Source organism: Actinia tenebrosa, unplaced genomic scaffold (genome assembly GCF_029948245.1).
Source record: "Actinia tenebrosa isolate PJP-AT-01 unplaced genomic scaffold, QUT_ActTen_1.0 PGA_scaffold14__42_contigs__length_11649687, whole genome shotgun sequence".
In the NCBI taxonomy this organism is placed as follows: domain Eukaryota; kingdom Metazoa; phylum Cnidaria; class Anthozoa; order Actiniaria; family Actiniidae; genus Actinia; species Actinia tenebrosa.
Window position 1 is genome coordinate 7,597,969 of NW_028292574.1, and position 25,801 is coordinate 7,623,769.

The 25,801-nt window shown below is 36.0% G+C and overlaps 1 protein-coding gene across 1 annotated transcript in view; it reads right to left on the reverse strand.

Moving 5' to 3' along the window:
* Window positions 1-4,849: 4,849 nt before the first annotated feature.
* The window catches only part of LOC148911392 (uncharacterized), a 30,442-nt gene continuing 9,490 nt past the window's right edge, over window positions 4,850-25,801 (reverse strand). Inside the window, exons 4-20 of the mRNA XM_089029590.1 lie at window positions 19,738-19,908; window positions 19,267-19,437; window positions 18,963-19,133; window positions 18,776-18,885; window positions 18,342-18,400; window positions 17,661-17,803; window positions 16,556-16,861; window positions 16,111-16,404; window positions 14,432-14,737; window positions 13,544-13,833; window positions 13,180-13,359; window positions 12,571-12,665; window positions 11,560-11,716; window positions 11,338-11,404; window positions 10,888-11,159; window positions 9,009-9,168; window positions 4,850-6,493 (exon numbers count right to left, since the gene is read on the reverse strand). Of these exons, the coding sequence (XP_088885716.1) occupies window positions 6,279-6,493; window positions 9,009-9,168; window positions 10,888-11,159; window positions 11,338-11,404; window positions 11,560-11,716; window positions 12,571-12,665; window positions 13,180-13,359; window positions 13,544-13,833; window positions 14,432-14,737; window positions 16,111-16,404; window positions 16,556-16,861; window positions 17,661-17,803; window positions 18,342-18,400; window positions 18,776-18,885; window positions 18,963-19,133; window positions 19,267-19,437; window positions 19,738-19,908 (3,167 nt within the window). The 3' untranslated portion in view covers window positions 4,850-6,278. The remainder of the gene's footprint in view (window positions 6,494-9,008; window positions 9,169-10,887; window positions 11,160-11,337; window positions 11,405-11,559; window positions 11,717-12,570; window positions 12,666-13,179; window positions 13,360-13,543; window positions 13,834-14,431; window positions 14,738-16,110; window positions 16,405-16,555; window positions 16,862-17,660; window positions 17,804-18,341; window positions 18,401-18,775; window positions 18,886-18,962; window positions 19,134-19,266; window positions 19,438-19,737; window positions 19,909-25,801) is intronic.

Below are 25,801 nucleotides of genomic sequence, written 5' to 3' on the forward strand. Positions count from 1 at the left end.
TTCGTCTTCATTTTCAAATGCTTTTTCAAATCCGCTTCTTTCTTAAAAGTTCTCTTACATTCTTCGCACTCCATATATAGACTAACATATTTGCGCTGTTGCCCCCAACCACACTTGGAGTGGGTTGTTTCCGTAGGTGGATTTTTGACGCGGGTCTTGCCCGTGTTGAGATTGCGCTGGAACCCCCATTCCCTATACTACTTAAGGGAGCTATGATTGTCCCCCTTTGGAAGGGAGCGGTTTTTTGGCCATGCCTATGCCCAGATGGCACTCATTTGTCAAAGCATATCACAGACTGGGTGGGAATCCCGGACTATCATGTCCCAGCAACTGTTCCCGGGCGTTGTTTCAACACATTGTTTAAGGGTACGAAACTGAGCTTCAGGCTCATAGCTGTATTTATAGATTACAGTCGCCCGATAACGAGAACGAATGACAGAGGCTTTTGCATGTCTTTTAATGGTATATGCGACAACTGCGTTCTGACTGGTTAGCACTTATTTGCGCAGGCTAATGACGCCGTCATGGCTTACTACAGGAGTAGTTCTAGCCCACAGGTGGCTTATTTCAGGAGTATTTTTAGCCCGCAGGTGGCTTACTACAGTAGTATTTTTAGCCCACAGGTGGTTTCCTTGTCTAAAATGCATCCTGTTTAACTCAGAAGTTTGTACAACAGTTTTGTACATTATAAAGTGTATGCTGTCAACTCACAGGTGGCTTTTTTACATACACTTACAATAATATGAAATAACATGATGGGCTACACTAGGCTAGGCGCGTTTATAACCCACAGGTTGTTGTAAGTCAGGATCGTTATCATCCTCAAACAGGCGCAAGCGAATCTGACTAAGGTTCAGTTTAGGTTTAAAGAAGTTTTTATTTCTTTATTTTATTCCACAGGTATGAACATCTTTAATTTTGGGGAGTGGAAGGAACTACAAGATCGAGTAAGAGACGACCCAAGTTTGGTCCGATTGCATGACATTCTTAAGAAGTCTGCTATTTGCGCTAAAGCAGACGGGACTGTTCGTAATTACGTTTATTCGTTAAATCGCTGGGTAGTATTTGCAAAAAGGAAAAGTTTTACAGTTTTCCCAGCTTCGGCCGTAGATGTTGCCCTGTTTTTCGGATTTTTGTCAGATAATTTCGCCTCCGCATCAGGTATTGAAACCAGTTACTGTGCTTTGAAGTGGGTACACGATTTGGCTGGGGTACCTAACCCTGTAGTTAATCCCTTTGTTAAGAATGTGATCGAGGGGTCTAAAAGGCAGCACGCCAAACCTACAGTTAAGAAAACGCCGATTTTTTGTGACGCACTTCGTTTGTGCTGTTCTAAGTATCAGCTAGATAACACCTTAACTGTTCGTAGAGATATCGCTATGGCTCTACTGCTATACGCCGGTTTCTTTAGGTTTAGTGAACTAGCCTCCCTCAGAGTTAGAGATGTCACAATTTGTGATTCACACGTGACCATCCAGGTCACACAGAGTAAAACAGATCAGTATAGAAAGGGTCAGGAAGTAGTCATTAGTAGGACAGGCAATCCCACTTGTCCAGTTTACAATTTGGAAAAATATATTCAATTGGCAGGCATCACGGGGCTCGGTTCAAACCCAGATTATGTGTTTAAACCTATAGTTAAGACTAGCAGGGGTTTTATGCTTGTTCATAAAAGCAAGCCGTTAAGTTACACTAGAGCTAAGGAATCCATTATCGGTTTGGTTAAACAGTTTGCTGGAAATGATGCAAATCTTTCGTTACATTCGTTCAGGGCAGGTGGAGCTACGTCAGCTGCTAACGCCCGAGTTTCAGACCGTTGTTGGAAGCGACACGGTCGATGGAAGTCAGAGTCCGCTAAGGATGGGTATGTGGAGGATTCTATTGAAAATCGGTTACTTGTTTCAAAGTCTTTAGGCTTATAACTACCCCTATTCATTTTCATTTTGTCCCGTTCTTTGGTCAGTTTCTAATTGCATGCCAGCAGTCAGCTTCCAATGTATCAGAATAAAGTTGTTTGAGTGTTTGATGGTCCAGGGATACAGTAGGGAATAGGGAAAACTTGCTGTTTGCTTCGGTTCGAAGAATAGAAGCAAAATATTGTTTTCACGGTTCGCCTAATATGGAGAGTGGTTGCCATGGAGATAATGACGCAACGAACGGCAAAAGGCGGGCTTTCGCAGGCGAAGGGTTTCATTCTAGCCTGACTGCAAGGTTAAGCACGGCACACTAATTTTGTCTTGCTTTTATTACTTTTAAGAATCGTTGTAAACATCTTAGGACCTTTCTCCCTCAAGGTCTTTTTTCGCCTAACACTGCATTCGGGAGGGACCAGGTTTCCTCCTAAAAAGGGGGTTTTGCCTGGCGGACAGTAGGCGAGCTTCTACCAAAGATAATCCCTCAAACGGGTCTTGTACACAACAACAAAATGATTTAATAAACGGAGCCTGCAGTATGCCTTTGTTGGCGGGGCAATATATCGGAACAATGTGTGCCGACTGTCCAGCTTTCTAATTGCATGCCAGCAGTCAGCTTCCAATGTATCAGAATAAAGTTGTTTGAGTGTTTGATGGTCCAGGGATACAGTATGGAATAGGGAAAACTGTCTCTTTATATAAAGACACATGTGATCTTTATATAAAGACCACTCGAATACTATGAGGATGACTTCATCAGGGATGAAGTATACATCCAAGTTTAGATGAAGACATAGAGCTTCATCAAGGTCATAGTCAACCCTAATGATATTTGACTAACGTGCCTGTCTTTGCCTTGGCATGCAATATCCAACGTGTGGGAGCTTCTATTGAATCTGGTTGCGCATGCCCGTGACGTCTAATCTCTATCGAAGTATAAAAATCCATGTTCGTGACGTGTATGGTGGCTCCAGTTGAACCAAAATCTTATAAATTGTTCATGAGTGTTTTAAGCAGTTCAAAAAAATCGTAGATCGTGTTTTATCAGGTATAAAAGCACTCGGCTACGCCTCGTGCTTTTATACCTGATAAAACACTCCTACTCGTTTTTTGAACACTACATATTATATAATATTGGGCTAGAAATAAGAGCTAAATTGTATATACAATTGATTGCAAAAAGGTTGTAGTATACATTTATAAATATATCCAATGAGATGCAAGGTATCAATGAGATAAAGAATGTAAAAAAGTAACTTATTTGGTGTTATTTATCTTCTGTTATATATCAGAGACATAAGTATTTCACAAAGTCAAGTTAAGGACGGTGCCTACTAATTGAGAATCAATTATTTTTTTAAATGACTATGTGAATTATTTTAACCTATCAAAGGGTTGTCAAATTCGGGTTAGAAAAGTAGGGGTCACCGTGCATTTAAAAGAAATAATAAGGCTTAAAAATCGTTAAAAAGTGATGACGTCATGATTTTACTAACGCCATGAAAAAAAATGTTTTTCAAAAGATTTTGAGAAATTTCTAATTTAAATCGTCCTAAATGACTGACACTTTGTTTCTTTACCAAAATATACCCAATTCTACCATTACTTTAATAGTTGGCTATAATATATATAATTTTTTAGCTTCGTGCTCCCTATTTTCGATCAGTAGGTACATAAAGATTGTGTCCATATTCTTTTCAAAACCAATTATTTTTTATAAATTTCATTTCACGAGGCTAATTTAGCATTTACTCTATCATTTAAACGAAGAAAAAATAGGGGTATCCAGGCGTTTTTAAGAGATACGAATTTTTAAAGAACATTAGGGATAAATCTGATGCCGAATGCGTGACAAGCGTTACACAGCATAAAAAACGGCGTGACAAACTCTGTTTTCGGCGCGTTTGCACGTCAAGCTAAACATGCTGCTTCCTGCCATGCAAGCAAAAAAACACAGAGAAAAACTCGATATTTATAAGCTTTATAGTTCCAGGAAGACTATTGGGTTTGAAGTGAAGTTGTTATCGACTTTTTACTTAACAGCAGAAGGAATTTCTGAAATATTTGGTACGTAATAAGATGATTTTTTAGATTGAGAACTCCAAAGTAAAAGAATTTCATGATGAAGGTGTTTAGCGACCAAAAAAAGATTTTCAAAACTATAATTACACACCTAGATATTAATAAATGGTAAATTTTCAATTTCATATGTATTTCTTGTTTGTTTTTATTCAAGTTTTATAGGATTAAATATAAACAAACGGTAAAAAGCTTTATTTTTGAAAGGATTTGGTTTTTTAGAACTATGAGTCTGTCATTTTTTCACTGAAACTTGCCCAAAAAACCTTATGATTCTTTGTCAATAATACTTAAACCTTAGCAAATTATCTCTTTAACAAGCCTGGGTTACTTAAGATCGTTTTCTGTTTAAATTTTATTGAAAATAAACGTTTTGTTTCGTGCAATTCGAGTAATAAATTTTGAAATTCCTTGAATGTAGATGCGCAGTACGTGTGCGCGTGGACAATAGTAGGCACCGTCCTTAAAAGAGTATTTTCCACGAAATGTCGTGGCTAAGCAGTCGTATTTTAGGATGTTTTACACTCTGAATCTCATTTGATATCTTGCATCTCATTAGGTAAATGTATAAATGTATACTACAACCTTTCTGCGATGAAGTGTATATATATATACATATATACATTATTGCAAATAGAGTGACTTTCCTCAGACCGTTAAAGAATGTTAAGTATAGTCAGTGTATACTGATACTTAGTCAAATAGACCCAACAAAAATGTTGGAAATAATATCTATTCAACCTCTACTAGTCTACTCACTATTTCTTTTATGATAAAATTATTTAGTAGCTTGGACTAAGCTAAGCTAGGACAGTAGTATAGAAAAGATTTATCACTGGTCTCTAGCCGAAAGGGATTATGAACAATTCCATGAATGAGGAAAATCACTTTCTGCATGACTGTACACAAGGTTCAGCCGATACGATTATTTCAAGAATTTTGTAATTTTATCACTAAACACTTTTCTCTATTAATAAGCAGTTTGATAATAAAAGCATAAGCCCTCGAATTTTCAAAACATCACTCGTAGCTATACTATCTATTTTAAATTGTACTCAAGATCATACAAGTTCAGTCCTTATGTACATTATATTAACCATTTGACTCCTACGACGGCCGAAACCACTCGTAAAGACGCAGCTTTTTTGAAAAATTCCACCTTCAAAATTTTTTTGAGCTAGTTGCCTTTTGTTAGAATTTTTTGTAAATTGTTGAAGGTGGAATTTTTCAAAAACGGTCAGCACATTAAAAAAATCCAAGCTTCTGATTAATACTTCTGTTTGCACTGAAGCTTTGGGGCAAAAGTTGTGTCCGTCAAATACTTTTCTTTGAAGTGTTTTACTTGTTGAAAACAAATATTATACTAGTGACTTATTTTTTGTTGTTGTCCTTGTTATTTTTTAAATAACAAAGAAATAAAAATAACCAAATACCTACACTTATATAAAAAGAACTGAAATGCGGACAAGGACTCTCAAAACGTTCATGATTAAAAGCAGAAAAATGGAACGTTTCAAGTCTGATAAAAGGAAGAAAAAAAGACATTGATCAATCGTTGCGTAAAAAACTTTCTCTCTCAGCTTTGAATATTTCGAAGCTGGCAGGAATCTATTCGAAAATAACAAGGAAGCGAGGCTTACGATTCTGCTTGCGTTGTACCTTTAAGATTACGATTGCGACTATACGATTACGTTGCTTACGAAGCTAGTATCCAATAGGCCCTTTGCAGTTAACGGTCACGTGGCTGTACTGGTGAGCTAATTTTTTATTATTTATTTTAAATTGGTGATTCTTTTTTAGCTACTTTGTAAAGAACTGAATGAAACGATGTGTAACCAGTGTGTCACCAGATTCAGTGTTATTACGATCTTTTGAAACGGGTTGTAGAAATTTTGTTTGCTCACCAGTAAACTTCACCAAGAGAATATTCTCTTGAATTCACCCATGGAAATTAAGATGTTCATTCATTTGCTCTCAGTGAATTAATCAGTACGTGATTACTGAGCTGCAAAGGGTTAATTAGTAAACTTTGGTTTTTTCCACAAGTAGCCCAAGCTAGGTTCCTGTGGTGTCATATTAATGCTATTAATGCTAATAGTGATGCTTAAAAACCTCGTCAAAATGTAAAGGAGAAAAAAGTTAAGAAAGAAAATTGAGTATATCCGAAACCTAAGTACACAAAGCAAAAGAGGTACTACGTTTCAAAGGGCAGCTAAAAATTCTTCAATTTATTTTACATTTGGACGATTTTATTAAGGTTTTTTAAGTATCGCCATACAATTCCTTTTAACATGATTGGACTACCTGTGGTCTTTCTTGGCCGGTTTCTTCTCTTTGACGTTTTTTCTTTTCTTTCATGAGCCGTATTAGCTTTCTTATGTCTTCTCTGTGTGCTCTTCTCAAATATTCTGTATTTGCTTTCATATTCCTGACAAATTCATCGACGATTTTCCTCACTTCCGCTATTTCATTTTTGTACATTGCATCGTACGGGTGTATTTCTGCAAAATTATAGATGGAGCTTTGTCAGTGGAAGATCTTGTTTAGAACATTTCTTTTCATTCCCAATGGACCCCACACTTATCAAAAGTATCGTGGATGTGAGGCTAACATGGAAACAATAAAGGTGTTGACACCACAGGTAGCCCAAGCTTGGTTTCTGTGGTGTCCTGTTATAAGGAAATGTATGGAGATTCATCAAAACTTTCAATAAAATCATTGAAACGTGAAATAAAGCCTCGAAATTTTACCCGATCATTGAGAAATAGCACTTCTTTCGCTCTGCGTGGTTATTTTTTGAATTTAGCCCGTTTTAAGGATTTTTTTCCCCACCAGTAAGAAATAAGAGAAGGTTGGAAACTCGGGATCCAAAAGCGAGCCATCACGAGTCTTTGAAACCTCGTACGTCTTCGAATTTTCTTTCCAGCGCCAAATTTTAGTAATGACCCTTCTCTCACATCCCTATAGAACCGAGAAAGTCGCATTAGAGATTAGTCTTCGCGTCTTTAAGCCATGAAATTTGCCTGTATTCACATACTACCTCGCTTGTTCTGACCCGTACTTGGAGCTCACTGTACACCAGTTCAACGGATTTCTTTCGGCAACCGACCCGAGGTCACGCCGGAAGTCTTCGTATCGTAAATGCGGATTCGATTTGAATATCGTATTTCTTCGAAATTATAAGTTAAATACTTTTGTATCTTAGGCTGTTAAAAGATACACTCACCATAATTTTCGAAATTATAAGTCATAAATACTTTCGTATCTTAGGCCGTTAAAAAATACACTCACCATAATTTTCGAAATTATAAGTTAAATACTTTTGTATCTTAGGCTGTTAAAAAATACACTCACCATAATTTTCGAAATTATATGTCATAAATACTTTCGTATCTTAGGCCGTTAAAAAATACACTCACCATAATTTTCGAAATTATAAGTTAGATACTTTTGTATCTTAGGCCGTTAAAAAATACACTCACCATATAATTTCGAAGAAATACGATATTCAAATCGAATCCGCATTTACGATACGAAGACTTCCGGCGTGACCTCGGGTCGGTTGCCGAAAGAAATCCGTTGAACTGGTGTACAGTGAGCTCCAAGTACGGGTCAGAACAAGCGAGGTAGTATGTGAATACAGGCAAATTTCATGGCTTAAAGACGCGAAGACTAATCTCTAATGCGACTTTCTCGGTTCTATAGGGATGTGAGAGAAGGGTCATTACTAAAATTTGGCGCTGGAAAGAAAATTCGAAGACGTACGAGGTTTCAAAGACTCGTGATGGCTCGCTTTTGGATCCCGAGTTTCCAACCTTCTCTTATTTCTTACTGGTGGGGAAAAAAATCCTTAAAACGGGCTAAATTCAAAAAATAACCACGCAGAGCGAAAGAAGTGCTATTTCTCAATGATCGGGTAAAATTTCGAGGCTTTATTTCACGTTTCAATGATTTTATTGAAAGTTTTGATGAATCTCCATACATTTCCTTATAACAGGACACCACAGAAACCAAGCTTGGGCTACCTGTGTTGACACACGGTGCAACATTGCACGCAACAGGACTGTTGCAGCGTGTCTACCACAAAATTGACTTGTTGCATGCAACGTTGAATGCAACAAATCTGAAGTTGAATCGCGCTCTACTCTTGCAACATTGCGCGCAACAAATTTCATTATGTGAACATGGCTGCAACATTACCTGCAACATTTTGAAATTTCCAGCCAATCAGCTTGCACCAAATTTATAACTGCTGACCAAATATCTTAACGTAGCAGGCTGACACAAGAGATGTTGCGTGATTTTGTTGCAATGTGTCACCCTGATTCAAATTTGTTGCTTGCAATGTTGCGTGCAATGTTGCACCGTGTCTCAGCACCTTAAAGAAATCACACTTTGTCTTGATGTGATTTGTTGCATTTCTTTTGTATTTTCATGTTAGCCCCTCATTCAAGACAATTTTATAAAAGAAGAAAGAGAAGGGTGAGTGTGTGTGTGTGGGGGGGGTTGCTCCACCCCGTTTTGGATAGAGATGTGCCGCCAGAGGTAAAAAACCCTGACCCTATTTAATGGCACTTCAGAATGAAAAATCCAAACCCTATTCAAGACATTATTCAAGACCCTATTCAAGACATACAAGAAATTTCACTCAGTGTTATATAGGAGTTTGATAGCAAAGCCGTCAAGGATCTGATAAACTTGGTCAGAACCGAATGTTTTTTTTTAATGAAATGGTACTCTATCTAAGACACGCAAAAACATGAAACTTACGATATTGTGTCAAAATTATAATCCTGTTTAAAACAATTTCCGGTAAAATGTATACCCTCTGTAAGAAAGCAAGGCCGAAAACCATACCCTATCCAGCGGCACATACCCCTATAGAAAACATATGCAACGGGCATGAAACAAAAGCCACAGGTTCGTAAGTAGCGATTGATGAACGACGACCAGCCCCCATTCCCACTTATTCCCAAATAGAACAGTTGCTTTTACTATACAGTGTTTCGTACTTACTGTTCTTTGCCTTTCTCTTACAAATACATTGCCATGTGAGTCCAACAACCACGGCAAAGCAAAGTAAGGATCCCACAATCAAAATGGTGTTATTATAAGGAATAGAATTTGAGTCAAATAAACCCGAAGTCTTCCTGACAGCTGAGCTTTCTGTTGGCGTCTGAACTCGAAGATCAAACAATGCGTATTTCAGTGCACAAAGGTAGTCAATAGAAAAAAACATTACGTATAGTTTAATAAATGAACAGAAGTGTTTTAGAACTGATAAAACCTGATCTGCAAGTTTATTGAACTGCTTCAAAAAAGCATGAACAATTAATGAGCATCTAGGGTCCTTATTCGAGACATGCTCTTGTACTCTTTTGGTCCATGAATAAAGATTTCAAAATCTTTATAAAAAGATATTCACGTTGAGCTATTATGAAGTATAAAGATCCATGCATGTGATGTATTTGAAGGACCTTACAGGTCTAAATGCTCATTAATTATTCATGCTTTTTTGAACCTTTATTAAAACGTATTGTTAAAATTGAAAATTACCCATGATGCACCCAATATATCGATATTTATTTTATTTATATATGTATGCATATGTATATATGTATATATATAGAGAGGATATTACATGGGCGCGCGGAGATACGAAATTTATCTTCGAGTGTTGAAAAGATCTCTCACAAGTGAGCGCAGCGAACGAGTGAGAGATTTTCAACACGAGAAGATAAATTTCGTATCTCCAAGCGCCCATGTAATATTCTGTTTATTATATAATTATCAATGAAAGTATTTTTTGGCTTTTTCAGGCAATTCTTTCCGTGTATTTTTGAATAGCCATCGCAATGGTGTTATCTTCACACGTGAAAATAACATGTTATTTTCACGTGTGAAGATATCAACTTTTCGAAATAGAGAAAAATAGATATTTCATTGGTAATTATATAATAAATACTTGTATTTATCTTGTCTCGTGGAGATATAAAAAATTAAAAATCAAGTAATACTTATATGGCGCAAACTCACATGTGAATATGAACAAATGCACCTTAAATATAACAATATATATATTCATAAATTCTATAAGTCTAAATCTAAATCTAAAATCATAATAGGACAGTTTACATGAAACAAAATATTCACCAAATATATATATATTTATAAATTCTCTAGATCCATAACTTAAAGTGCTTATGACCCATAGCTCAATGTTTTCAGCATTGATTCTACATGAAAATAAAAGCTAAATAGTAAAATATTTTTATATGATTTGAGTGATGCATCTTGGAGATATCAAGGTTTATACTTCCATTATGCTAATGAGTGTGATGTCATAGGTGGCATTATTAAATAATTATATGAAAATTTACTGGGGTAGTAAAATATCCTGTATAAAACATAATTATCTTACTCGGGGTTTGTGGGAGGGTTATTGCAAATTTGTTTCCTCATTGTAATCAGTGTATCTATCTAAAAATGATGACAAATAAACCCAAATGCCTACTAGGACATCACACTCATTAGCATACTGGAAGTATAAACCTTGATATCTCCAAGATGCATCACTCAAATCATGTAAAGATATTTTACTATTTAGCTTTTAACTTCATGTAGAACCAATACTGAAAACATTGAGTTAGGGGTCATAGGCACTTTAATTATGGGGCTGGCTCAATTGCTGAGCCGGCGATTGAACAAAGGGTGCTGTTGGGAGCTACCCATTGGATACATTTATTGGATAACAGTGTGAACTCATGATCCACTGGGCCGGATAAGAATTTTTCCATTGGATAGCTCTCTCCACGCTTTGTACAACCAGACCCTAAGTTTAATGAAAAGACAAACAAAGGTAATGCACAACAAGACGAACATTTTGCTTTCAAACCTTCAATTTTTCAGTCAGCCTGTCAATCAGGTTTGATATTTCCCCCTCGTGAAGCTTCAAAAACGCTCGACAATCCTTCTCGATTGAAGCGGCTATAGCAGACAGTGCTATGCCATATCCAAAGGACAAATCTATCAATTTGGTGAATTCAATACCAACATCAGTAAAACGTTTGCTTTCGTTTGCTACAACATAGGTATCTATAATAGCCCCTTCAACCTCACGTGTAACGAGAGCCTTGCGGATGTCCTCCACTGAATGATACTGTCGAACTTAATAAAATGGCTGTAGTTAGTGTCTTTTATGATCATTACGGTTTAATTGATCACTCATGAAAAATGAAGTTATAAAAAGAAAACGAGAATTCTAGTCCAGCTACAGTACCCCTCTTGCTATGATCATGACTAGAGCAAATTAGGCAAATGGATGGATGGACGGATCTTAACTCACCCTGATTTACTTTGCCATTCCTCCGTATGCCAATACGATGTTCCGATGAATTTTGTATTGCTGCAATCTATGAAGAAACAATGCAAATTTTACCTCGTTATTCACTATTGGAGCCATGTTTGTTTTACTGTTTAATTTTTCATTTCTTTCAAGTTTTTTTTTTTTAATATATAATTTAAATTTTATTGTTTTTATTGTTGCACTAATAAAAGAAATACTAACCTGAGTTCCATAGATCATTTGTTTTTTATCCATGGTGACAACTGTTAAGGTGGTAGTTACAGCACCAACATACAGTGAAATTATAATCAAACCACTTAGCATCCAGAAAATGGAAAAAATCCTAGATGCAACACTCTTTGGAGTTCTGTCACCATAGCTGTTATTATGAAATAAAAAAGAAATAAGTAAAAAGGATTCTGGGTCTTTCTAGGTGTAGCAAGCTTTATTTAGTGTATTCTGGGTTATTTTTTTTGTTTTGCACAGAAAGGTAGGAGCATAATTTTTACTGGGGGAGGGGGGCTAAAGTAAAGATATAGCATGGGTGGCGTTCGTGGCTAACGCGTCATCTTTTACCGCTGTGAATCGAATGGGTCACTGGTTTGAGCCCTGAGGTCGCCATATGTGAATAAGCCTGAAGCGAGATGACGTTTTACCCCTGTCTCTAGACCATAATCCTTTTTGCACTGCTTTTGTTCTTTAATTATGACTATTGTTCCTGTATTCTCTAAGGAATCAAAAATTTTAATATGAAAGAATTTAAAAAACTATTATGACATAGAGTCAGGGGTAAAACGTCATCTTGCTTCAGGCTTATTGAGTTTGTTTGATGTGTTGTTCTCTCCTATGCTACGAGGGTTTTCTCTGGTTTCTCCAGTTTTCTCTTTCCGTAAAAATCAAAATGTGAGTTGAGAGTTGTGTGTATAGAATATTCTAAAATGTAGTAAGGAGTGTGTATGGAGGATACACGGCCCCACAAGCTCTTAGCTTCCCTACCGTGTATAAATAAAAAAGATTTATTTTGTATTCTTATGAAGCTGTATTGAATAAAAGAAGTTTTGTATAGCCCCCCCTGGCTCCTAGATCCCTGTCCAAGGATATTGTTTAGCTCCAAATTCATTATCCTTTGCTATTGCTTTATTGTCTTTCATGCTTCAGGTGCCTTGCAAGAACAAGAAAGAGCCAGGATTCTGGAAAGAGCAATATGAGGATTCTGAAGTAATTATCACTTACCCAACAGTTGTCATAGAAATAAATGACCACCACATTCCTTCTAAAACTCCTTTAATGAAAGATCGTGGAAAACCACTTCCCTCAGTTTTAGCATCCTAAAAATGCAATAGATAGGTGTAGATAAATTGTTTATAATTATAAAATGCATCTTAAGCCATATGCTAATTACATTTATTGCAGTACATAAATTAAAAATCACTGAATATATATTCCCAAAACAAAAGAAATATTATAATTTATTGTTAATCAAAATATATATCTAAACAGAATTATAGTAATTTTTTAAATGTAATTTTAATTTATAATTTTTTAAATTATTATTTAGTATTTAAAAAAGATTTTTTCCTGATTACCCCCCCAAAAAACTTGTCATTCTTTTTTATTGTGTTAAAAAAACATTTATAACATTTATGAGAGAGGTAAATAGTAAAAAAGGCACAAGTTGCCAAAACTTTATTCCCTCCCTGCACAAGTTGCAAAACCTCTTTTAGGCTTCTGTCCACCATGGAGTAAATCCAATCATATTTTCATATTTTAAATTATATATTAAATGGAAGTCATTAAAAAGGAGCATATGGTACCGAGCATATAAGTGTGAGAACGACTTACCAAGAACCACACAACAAACCCAGACAAAAACATTAAAGTGAAGGAAAACAGTAATAAAGGAAATGTGGTTGTAAAAGATTTGATTATAATCCGTGCTGCTGAGTCGGCTGGTTGTGGTAGTGTGAGGAAAACAATTCCTGGAGATTCTACCACAGACACAAACGGCTGGTCTCCAAATACCTGGAAAATGCAAGTTTAGATAAGATTACAATTACACAAGGATTTCTGTGCATTGGCATATGTAGGAAGGGGCACTCACTCGGATGTGCCCCTTAAACTTAAATGTCCTTAAGTTGTCCATCTTTTTCTTAACAACACCACACTCTATTGCAATAACACACTCATCACCAAAAGCAGTACTCACTCTATTCATATATTTATTCCCATTAATTGGAAAGCTGACTTGCGCTCCATTATGGACATTCCCAATTACGTCTATCATGCTTTTTTTACCCGCCGGTAAGCCAACAGCATCATTCACAAAATCAACAACTGTTTCACCGTGACCATTCTTACAGTCTCCGCATGCCCATTTGATCATGTTAGGTATGATCTGAGCAAAGATACCGTTGAGCTTTCCATCTTCTGTTTTATAAAGGTATGGAGCAAGGAACCAGTAGTTGGTATTGATAATTCTTGGACATCGGCAGGTTTCTACCAGAAAAAAAAAACAATGCTTTGTGAGGAATTCCAATTTGGTAGTATTTTTCGATTACTCCCAAAAGATTGGCAGCCTGGGTGCAGGTTGCTCATTAGCTGTAATAGACGTCTACAAGTATCTAGTCAATCTGGTTTCTAAGATCAGCACCATGCTTTACTAAGGTTATAAAAGTATCTGGTGTAAAAGGTGTTAACTCTAACACCTTATCAGTGGTTCGGATGAATGCTATCTTATCTAGAACTGTTAATTAGAGACGACCACACCTTTGTCAGTTGTGATTTACCTGTCACCCTTTCTTAATAAAACTTGAACTTTGAATCTTTTTATTTGGCTACATCAATAGTTTATCACTGTCAATAAATATTAATTACCAAACAGGGTAACCTTAACAAATGTAAAAGTCCTCAAAAAGGCAGACTTCGTGCTAATCATGTTTAAGAAGTAATTCAATGATTAGCAGAGACACCTTGCTATGTAAATGGTGAAAGTTAGGCGGAAAACGGCTAACGTCGAACTGCAGTTTAAGGTTTGCGCCGCAGTACCAAGCAAGTACGTTGTCCAATAAAGGTCTTTAATATCAGTTTGACCTACCTCCGTATATTACAGCGAAGGGACCCGAACCAGCACCAGTTCTTGCAGCTATTCCTATCTCGTACACCGAATGTGGCACCATGTTCCTTAAAGTACAGTTACGGAGAGACGGTCCCAGCATCTTGACATCAAAAGAGGTGTCATCTTCCAAAGGTGTTCCTGATGTCGTCTTTTTTTTGTATCTTAAGGTATACCCTTGTAGGATACCGCCTAAGCTTTCCACTGGAGGAGGTTCCCAGGAAATCATTAATTCAGTGGAACTCGATAAATTCGTTACTAATGCATTAAATGGTGGCTTGGACGGCGCTAAAATAAACAAAAAGGTAACAAGCATTTAATTAAGGGGTATATGGGGTGTTGTTAACCAAATGGGGCATCAGCCCTATAACCACATCCTGTCCCATTAAGTAGAAAATTAATCAAATTTATAATCAGAAATAAATAAAACAAATTTCTTGCCAGTATTTGTAAATGGAATTAAATTCATGGGTTTGTAAATGGAGGTGAGGTGATCATCTTTAGCAAAGTTCAACCTGAAACTAGCGACTTTTTGTTGTCATTTGAAGAGGGTCCTAAGGGTTCAGAAGCTGGGATTCACCTTTTTGGCTGGGAAAATGAGTTTATGCACTTAGGATGGGATTAACAAACAAACAAAAGACTATCACATTAATTAATGTACTTCACTGATAGGACCAACATGCCCTTCCTCTTTTTATCAGAGCTAATACACTACCTATAAATTTCCTCTACTATGAATTGGTCACCCAGTTAATGCATGATATTGAAAATAGGCTTGCACCTCCTAATATTCTAAATCAATTTACCCTTGCTTCGAGTGTTCACTCATACGACACAAGATTCGATCATCATCAGGAAATTTCTATATTAAAGAATTTCAACTTGAAGTGCAAAAAAATTCGTTTTCAAGATTTGAAGCTATGTTATGGAATAAGATACCTAGAAGAAGTTTAAGTTTACATTACGTAAAGAGAAGATAGCTATGTTGACACTTCCTCTATCGTAGACAGACTAGATTATGCTTTGAACGTCTCAGACTGAGTCTTTATATAATGCGGCTATTTATAAATTATTATTTCTTGATCTTCAATCATTGGTTAGTATCATTTTCCTTTTTCTCTTTGTTTCCCTTTTGGTTTCTTTATTGTAATTAAACTGTTAGTTTTTCATTTAACATTTATCTTTATTTATTTGTAAATCTTCAAATATTTATTTAATGTAATATATCGCCTCCCACCTAGATTAGTTTAGTGCTATTTGCGGGAGGGTGATAAATTGTATAAATATAGACATTCTTTTGTAAAATAAACTTGAAACTTGAAACTATCACAAAATGGGAATGGGAATGAGATCGTGATTCAAGCAAAATATAGGCTGAAACTATGAGATTTGGTTAAAATGGGAACTGGAAAATGGGATTAGGACCCACCTTCAGGACCCTCTTCGAAAAATATGCCTTACACATCTCTTCTGCAGAACTCCATTTTCTAGTTTTTAGCCGCAGCATTGTTCAAAATAAATGTGAGGTATTACAAGAAATACAAGAAAGTGATTACAAGAAATAATTTGTTATTGTTAAACTGTCTGCAGAATTTAAAACAAGAAAAAAAAGCTGAAGCTAAAAAAGATCTTGACTACAAGGTGACTCTTGTTTTACTTACCATCCTCAGGCATCTTGACAATGTCTCCACCCTTGATGCCGCAGCCTTGCGCCGTCAATCCACAGATCTCGACTAAATACTGGGAGAAAGGATCTAAATTCTCAAATAACGCATAAACTTCATCTGGTAGGTGAGTTTTGAAGCTTGTCTCACCAGATTTCATATTGGATATCGTGACATTGTAACCAATCATGATACCATTTCTGAATGCAGGGTCAATGTAATCCCATTGAACAATCATGGCTGTTGAGCTGACCGCTGTTGCACTGACATCAGATGGAGGAGCAGAAGGAACTGAGAATGAATAAAAATAATGTAATATGAAATTGTCTATCAAAAAGGGAAGAAGAAGAAGAAGAAGAAGAAGAAGAAGAAGAAGAAGAAGCAAGTTCATCAACCAAGTTACTAATGCTTAATTAAGACAATAATTTAAGGGTCTCGTTACCATCTTCTCTTGTCCTGATATTAACGGGGTCACTGGAGATTCCGTTACCATTCTCTGTGTAGGCTAGAACCCTAAAAGAGTATATGCTGTATTTCTTCAACCCATCAACAATGGTTTCTTCCCTATCTGGTGTCACTGCTTTCATTTGGTCTGGTGTATAATGCCCTCCACTTTCTTTGTAATATATTCTGTAGCTTTTCAATGTTAAGCCATGCAAATGGATGGATGAGATGGAAGACCATGATAGAGAGATTGAGGTAGAGTTATGGCTTTTGATGCTTTGTACTCGTGGGCTGGAACTTGGAACTGCAAATCAAAAAGTCTATCAAGGTTGTTGTTTCAATAGCCCACTTCTAAGATCTGCTTCACTTGTCATGCACAAAGGTTTCTGTTTCAAGGCTATGTGCGAAATTAAATTTTTATTCTTTTCTCCTGTCACGTATCACTGAGCATTATACACGAAGCCTCTCGCATTGAAACCTTTGTACGTGACAAGTGAAGCATCCCAACTAAGAAGTGGGCTATTTTAAACTACTTTCCAATCTATTTCCTCTCACTGATGAAGAAGACAAAAGGAATGTAATTATAAGACTCTATTACTTCCATTACAGCCTTAGAAATTAGTTACAAGACTAAGGCCCCTGGTATAAATGAGGAATTTCACATGTACCAAATCTAATCAGTAATTTCCTCTTTAGTCTTATGAGACAATTCATTTAGCAACCAAAACCACTGATACATGCAAAAGATCAAAACCTATTGGGCAGGTATAAATTCATATGCATTAGATTCGGCACCGTCACATGAAATTTTAAGTTTAGTGAAATTGAGAGTCAGATGGTTCCTGTCGGGACTGACATGCCATTCAATCCCGTACACACTAAAATATGACTTATTGATGATATGTCTCATCATAGTTGCATTTTGTATAGATTCCATTTAGTGTTCTAGCTATTATTAATATTCACTGAAACTTTAGTTTTACCAAATAAAAATGTGTTTTCAAAGTGAATATTAATATTCTGACAATCCAGATGATTTTGAAAAAAATCGCCCCATTTATTGTTGAAAAGGTCACATGGTTTTACTTAGAGTTTGGCTTTACCCTTAGATGTTTTAATGTAAGTAGTTTGTACAGGCATCACATCGAGGAAACCCTCTTTCTCAATCCATTCTTGTAGTATGATGAGCTGCAAGGATTCCATCGTGCTATAAATGATGGTGAAGTTGGAAACAACACTGCCTTTGCTAAAAATACAACATTTTAAGATTTAATTGAGCTTTTTTTCTAACTATAACAAATCAGTTTTCAACTATAATTATATAAGATATCAAGGAAGCAAATATTCTTTATTTGGTCAGGTAATCAGTCAATCTGTCTGTCAGTCCGATGTCAGTCAATCAGGAATCTGTCAAAAATGAACAGTCAGTCAGCAGGGGCAGATCCAGGGGTATCGCCTCCATGAAACTCCACTTTGTGAGTCTATAATAAAATTGTAACCCCCCTGCATGTGGAGCAAATCGCACCAGTTCTTTCATACTTGGTGGCCATTTTGGAACCCCCCTTTTTTAAATCATGGATTCACCTCTAGCGCAGTCAGTCAGTCAGTCAGTCAGTCAGTCAGTCAGTCAGTCAGTCAGTCAGTCAGTCAGTCAGTCAGTCAGTCAGTCAGTTACCATATTGATATCTTGCATTCATTATATAGCGTAAGTTCAGTCTGTCAGTGGCATAAGTAAATTATTGAAATCATATTCTCTATTATAGCTAGCGTAAGTTCATACATACCTGAAAGAGTGAACTTCAATCTTTAATACAGGATTCTCTCCACTATATATCTTCTTTAACTATCAAAATGTTAATAAGAATTTTTTTGATCATACATGTGCATAGTTTGACATACCAAGACAAACAAAAATCCTTAACAACCTCAGCTGTTGGTATGAATGAACCAATTACTATGAAGGCAGAGAATCCCCCTTTTTATAACCATTTTAGTCCTAGAATAACTAAGAAATAATCCAGTTTTTTCTTTATCTAGAATAAAAGGTATCCAGATTACATGGTACAGCATTTGGCAATAACTTATGCAGAGCACTTTTATTCTATCACTTTACCACCTAAGAATACACTCTTCCAATTCCCTTGAATATGAATAGACCAGCTACTGTATCCTCCCAAAGGGTTGATAAATCAAAGACATGTTTATATAATAAACTCACGTTTTTTAGAATCTTTTCTTTGAGAAGCAGACTTGCATCACTGCTCAAGTCCTTCAAGTCTTCATCCCAGTTTTCATCAGGAAAGCGAACCAAAACCGTTACCTCAGCAGCTGCGATTAAAAAATTACATTTTGATTTGGTAATTTATATTGCCATTGCTATTAATAAGAAATCTTTTATACTATACCTATGCAGGCAAAAGTGTTACATAATCTTGATCTGTTCCTTGCTCCTTTACATTCCTTCCCTCCATGTTGTGGAGCTGGGTTGCTACATGTCCTAGTGCTGTTTTGGGAGCCAGATTCACAGGGTTTGCTACAGATAGACCAAGCAGACCATGAAGTCCAGTTTCCATCGACTTGAATAACAAAAAAAGCCACTGTTAGGTTAACTGTATGACTATTTTTTTTCCTTCTTTGTTGGATGCAGTTGCAGACAACATAAAACTACAAAACATTATAAACAAAACAAGTATCTAATAAATTACCTACCAGGGCAATGCGGTTGGGTGCAGTAACGTATCTCAATATGATTGCCAGTGCAATTGTTACCACCATATGCCGGTGTTGGCTTAGAACAGCTACGGTTACGTTCTTGTGTACCATTGCCACACGATACAGAGCATCTTGTCCAGTTGTTCCACTCAGAAAAGTTACCATCGACTGTACAGAATAAAAAACAATATTGTTGTCAAGCACTACAAGGAATACCTGCCATTAACTGTTATAACAAAAGTAAAGATTATATTTTGTATTGTCTTTCCTTTCCTTTTTTTTTTAATTTTCTCCTCATTTTGTTTCATTTTGTCCCCTTTTTTCTCTTTTGTTTTCTTTTGTTTTGGGTGAAAACATTGTTTTGTCAAAACATTGACTGATATTTTTTTCCTTCTTTTTTTGGATTCAGCTGCAGACAACCTAAAACAACAAAACATTAAGTAGTAAACAAACATCTAAAACACCTACCAGGGCAATGCGGTTGGGTGCAGTAACGTATCTCAGAATGATTGCCAGTGCAATTGTTACCACCATATGCCGGTGTTGGTTTAGAAAAGCTACGGTTACGTTTTTGCGTACCATTGCCACATGATACAGAGCATCTTGTCCAGTTGCTCCACTCAGAAAAGTTACCATCGACTGAAACGGGATAAAAAGGCAATAAGATGACAGATTTCTATCATGAAAATTTAAAGAAAATTTGAAGCAAAATTTGAAGCAAATTGAGGGGAAAAATGGCAGCCATTTTATCTTAGGTAAGTAAGCAAAGAGTTTTTGGATTTTACTATCAAAGAACTAAAAAACAGTTCAAAAACATTCACGATATTTTGGTCTACAAGATCTCAAGACTATTCCGTAGAGTTTTGTGAACAGGTTCGATGACTGTCACAATGTAAACTGGTTTCCCAGGAATTGTTTATATCCAAGGAAGTACAGTCAGGAACCCCGCTCTATGGACACCCGCTTAATAATGACACCTCGTTATTAAGGACACGTTTCAAAGTCCCAACGAAAGCTCCATACATTTTCTGTTAAATTAACCCGCTTTATAAGGACACCCGTTAATAAGTACAAAGGACACATTTCTAGGACCCGGGACCTGAATGACAGTTTTGCATACATAAACAACCCGCATTAAGGACACTTGAAATTTGAAGACTTCTTTACTGTATTTGCTTATTGATATAATGAGCTGAATACGGATTATATTGTCAGTTTCTTGCATATCAACAGACAACACACTGATCATTGCAGTATAGTTTGCTATTACACCATAATGAAATAGATAACGCTCGATTTTAGCCGGATTTTAAGAGATGTTCAATTAAGTTTGGTTCAATCCCAGTATTTTGAACTCTGTTCAGGAAAACACTCACAGATTTCTTTAAATGAAATCCCAGGTTGAGCATCTTGATAAGATCATGGAAGATCTGGCAAGATCTTGTATTAAGTTATTCAAGATCTTAGGTATTCAAGATCTTGGCACGATCTTGTTAAGATCTTGTCAAGATCCTGATAAGTTCTTGGTATTTCTTAACAGAGGTTTTAAAATCATAAACTCATAAAATCTTGCCAAGATCATGTGATGATCTTAACAAGATCTTAATAAGATCTTTGTCAAGATCTTAGTATGATCTTATCAAGATCTTTCCAAGATCTTGTCATTATCTTTGCAAGATCTTGTACAATAGTTTAAAAGATCTTATCAAATTCTTGTCAAGATCTTTACAAGATCTTTTCAAGATATTTTAAAGATCTTGTCAAGATCCTGATAAGATCTTGTATTTCTTAACAGAGTTTTTAAAATTATAAACTTATAAAATCTTGCCAAGATCATGCCATGATCTTAACATGATCTTAACAAGATCTTAATAAGATCTTTGTCAAGATCTTAGTATGATCTTATCAAGATCTTTCCAAATCTTGTAATTATCTTTGCAAGATCTTTCGTCATCAGAACTGACTTCATCACTTGGACTGGAGCCTGTAGAAGTCCCTGATTCAGTATCTGATTCACAACATTGGAAGGCAAAATGATTGCAAATATTGTTTCGGTGAAGTGAAGCAGTATCCCAAACATACTCGTCAGAACTGCTTGAACTGCTCGGTTTGTTGTCATGTTCGTCGGAATTGCTTGAACTGCTTGGTTGGTTGCCTTTGTCGATATCCCTAACATCTTTTTCGGAATCCCTTTGACTGCTGGGTTCTTTTTCTTCAAAGACATCATGATTTTTTTGTCGGGGTAGGTTGAACTGATCAATTCTTTCTTTTTATGGCCATCACAAACATCTTCGTCTGAATCACTTGAGCTGCTCAAGACATCACTTGAACAGCTCAGTTCTTTATCAGAAATATGCAAGTTCATGCTTTTTTGCCTAAGTAACTGTTTAATTAATTGCCCTATTTCACTATGACGTCACTGCTTGTTTATGTGGGGGATAGAATCACCAAATTCAATAGAAAATTCAACAAAATTTGCTCCTAGCGAAATAGTTTAATATAAAATAGCCTGGTTTTCAGATATAATATGTGTTAATATGCACTAAAAATATTCTGAGCATTTGCTGGTTATTCTACTTGTCTTCGTGGATTGATACGGGTTTTAGAACAATTTTCGGTGAATTTGCATTGATTTGACCCCGTCCGACGACCATGATCCTTTGCGTTTAAACCCAGGGGTGGGGGGGGGGGGGTACTCTTGCCAGTTTAGGGTACGGATGTGCCGCTGAGCCCTCTGAACCCTGACCCTCAGTTCCAGAGTAAAATCGCTGAAATTCATACCCTGTTCCAGAGCAAGATCGCTGAAAACCATAACCTTTTCTGGTAGCGCGAAAATCGATACCCTGTTCCAGAGAGGAGAGAGCGTGATTTCGTATACCCTGTCCCAGAGCGAGCGCGATTTCATATACCCTGTTCCATACCCTGTTTGGCGGCACGTACCCGTATAGCGAAAATAGGGGAGTACCCCCCCCCCCCCCGGGCGTTCAAACAATAGATTGTTTTGATGTGACGTTATAGTGAAATAGGGCAATTCAAACTGTTCCTTCCTCTGCCTTTCATATTTTTGAATAATAAAAAATCACGAACTTTACTCTCGATTCTCCACTATTTATGTAATCGTTGGTCAGTGTTAGGCATTTCCCGCGCATCCCAATCGCAGGAAACATTTTGTACAATTTCTCGTGTGTCAAATATCAAATAACAAGAAAAATTTCATTGGTCTACAGAGTCACGTGTATTTTTCAAAGATTAAGAGTCCTCACGTGCTTGTTGTATTTCAAATAGTTTCAAGCGTCAAAGAAGGTTAACGGGGAAAAAAACGGAAAACTATCTCGCTACCATGACTTCAAGAACAGTTATAAACGAACAAAGGTAAGTTTTGTCTTCCCATTATTCCAAAATATAGTTGATACAACTTTTACGATTTAAAAAAGCGATATATTGATCTCTATGAGAATAACGCACAAACTTTGAAATTTAGACTTTGATCTTCCCTTCGAGAACGCCGCGCTTATTCTTTCAAAAATGTTGGACCGTATAGTGTGATCGTCCCTTCGATATGCCACGCTATTAAACTTAGAGTTCTTTCAAAGGTGTTGGATCTGATCTTCTCTTCGAGAATGCCGTGCTAACTTAGAGTTCTTACAAAAGTGTTGGATCGCATAGTGATCTTCTCTTCGAGAATGCCGCGCTAACTTGGAATTCTTTCAAAAGTGTTCAATCGTACGGTGATCTTCTCTTCGAGAATGCCGCGCTAAATTCAAAAGCTTGGAATTCTTTCAAAGTGCTCAATCGTACGGTGATCTTCTCTTCGAGAATGCCGCGCTAAATTAAAAAGCTTGGAATTCTTTCAAAAGTGCTCAATCGTACGGTGATCTTCTCTTCGAGAATGCCGCGCTAAATTCAAAAGCTTGGAATTCTTTCAAAAGTGCTCAATCGTACGGTGATCTTCTCTTCGAGAATGCTGCGCTAACTTAGAATTCTTTCAAAGGTGTTGGATCGACCTGATCTTCTCTTCGAGAATGCCGCGCTTATTCTTTCAAAAGTGTTGGACCGTATAGTGTGATCGTCCCTTCGATATGCCGCGCTAACTTTCAAAAGTGTTGGATCGTATAATGATCTTCTCTTCGAGAATGCCGCGCTAACTTAGAATTCTTTTAAAGTGTTGGATCGTATAGTGATCTTCTCTTCGAGATGCCACTTAGATTTTTTTCTTCAAAATACGTGTTGGATCTGAATTTCTCTTGGAGAATGCCGCGCTAAATTTCAAAAACCCTAATTAATCAGTACTTGATGGCCAAACTTTATTTTCACTGGTTTGAGATTTAACGAGTTATTAGAAAATATAAGCTATTTTGTGATTTGATAAAAAAACCTAGCCTTAACATACTTGAGCAGATAAAAATGTAAATTTGTATCAGCGCAATATAAGTGTACTTTAGTTAAGGTTACTGGAGACCTTCAGGGGTATGTTTGTCTTGAACTCTCTCTACGCAACACGTTCAACAAGACCCCTAATACTATGTATCGTTTGAAAGGTCGTTTTGTGATTTTCTAATTTGAAACAATGCTGGAGCCTTAAACACAAATCGGGCACGTTTCGTAGAGGTGAATTAATGGCATTAGCGTTAGCGTGTATAGCCAAAAGAACCTCACTATGTTAATAAGCAAAAGATAATATACAAAAGGGTATGAGCGATTTTTGATATTTTTCGCCTTTTATGCAGTAAAACATTAACCGGCATTGAAATTTTTCGACGTTACAACTTTAAAATTTGATAACTTTTTAAAGAAGCAAAATATCAAAAATCGCACACACCCTTGTAGTTTATCTTTTGCTTATTCACATGGTGAAACTCTTTTGGCTATATGCACCAAATCAATGTCCAATAGTTCACCTCTATTGAACGTGCCCGATTTGTGTTTAAGGCTCCAGCATTGTTTCAAATTAAAAATTCTTTTTTAAATAATATCATTTTCTGAATCATTAGTATATGACCTTTAAAACGATATATAGTTTTATGGGGTTTTATTTAAAGTGTTGCGTAGAGAGTCTTAAATGAAACATATCCCTGAAGGTCTCCAGTAACCTTAATAATATTTCCATGGCTTTGAAATAAAGGCTGACTCAGATCAATCTAAGAATTCGAAAATGAAGCATTCGCTTCAATTTTTCTAAGGCAATACTGTAATTCTTAAGAAATTATTTCCTTTGCAATATTGATATATAAATAAGGTTTATGTAACTCAAAAATAAAATTAAAAAATATTTTTCTGAAATAGAACCTAATCATTCAGAAAACAAACTAATTTTCTTTTTTTTCTGTTTTAGAGGTCACCTGCATGCCAATTATGGCAGAGACAAAGTTCAGAGAAGCAACAAATTGTAAATTGTCAGGAAATTGTCAGGGAAAATGAGTACACTATCTTACAATTATTCAGGGTGTTCTATTCAATTTTGTGCTATATCCACTCAATTCCTCAATTATGAAATGAAAGAGTTAGTTACTAGTTAATTTTTCACTATCAATTGAGAAGGTCACTTCTATTAACTATTTCAATAGTCATTGTCGTAACAAATCTTTATAAACTGTACTGTATCTGTCATTATACAGTTATGATAAATTTGATCATAGTTTTAATAGCAAATTAAAATTAGAATCAAAATGGTGGTAACCATGCTTTAATCAAGATTCACATTTTGCATTTTCGACTTTTCATTTCTTGTTTGTTTAGCTCAATATGACTCACACATTACTTCAAAGTGTTTAAAACATTTCTTCTTCCTGTGTTTAAAACATTTCTTCTTCCTGTGTTTAAAACATTTAAGAAATGTGTATGAAATATTGTTGAACATAGAATATTGTCAGTAGAGATTTGCATGAAATTTAAGTTTAATCTAAGATAGCTTTTAAATTTTCATGTACTTTATCAGGATTTGATACATATGTTTTCAATAAAGTTTACATAATTATAATAAAGCCTTACAAGTTTCATCATTATCTGAAATCAGAAATCATGTTTGCAAGCCATTAGAACTTGTTATAACCTCCTGCAGAAGACCCTGAAAGATCTTTAAAATATCCTGTATTTCCTGAAAAGAGCCTGTAACATCTAGGCATGGCTATGAAAGAAGACTTTGTTCAAGATCCTGTAAGATCTTGCCATGGCCATAAAAGATATTGTCCAAGATCTTATAAGATCTTGCCATGATTAAATAAGATCTTGCCATAACAATAAAATATCTTGTCCAACTTCCTGTAAGATCATGCCATGATTAAATAAGATCTTGCCATGATTAAATAAGATCTTGCCATGATTAAATAAGATCTTGCCATGATTAAATAAGATCTTGCCATGATTAAATAAGATCTTGCCATGATTAAATAAGATCTTGTCCAACTTCCTGTAAGATCTTGCCATGATCATGACAGATCTTACTAGGACTATGAAAGATCATGTAAGATATTGCCAAGATCATGTAAGATCTTATCAAAAGCATGAAAGATCATGCCAAGATAATGAATAAACT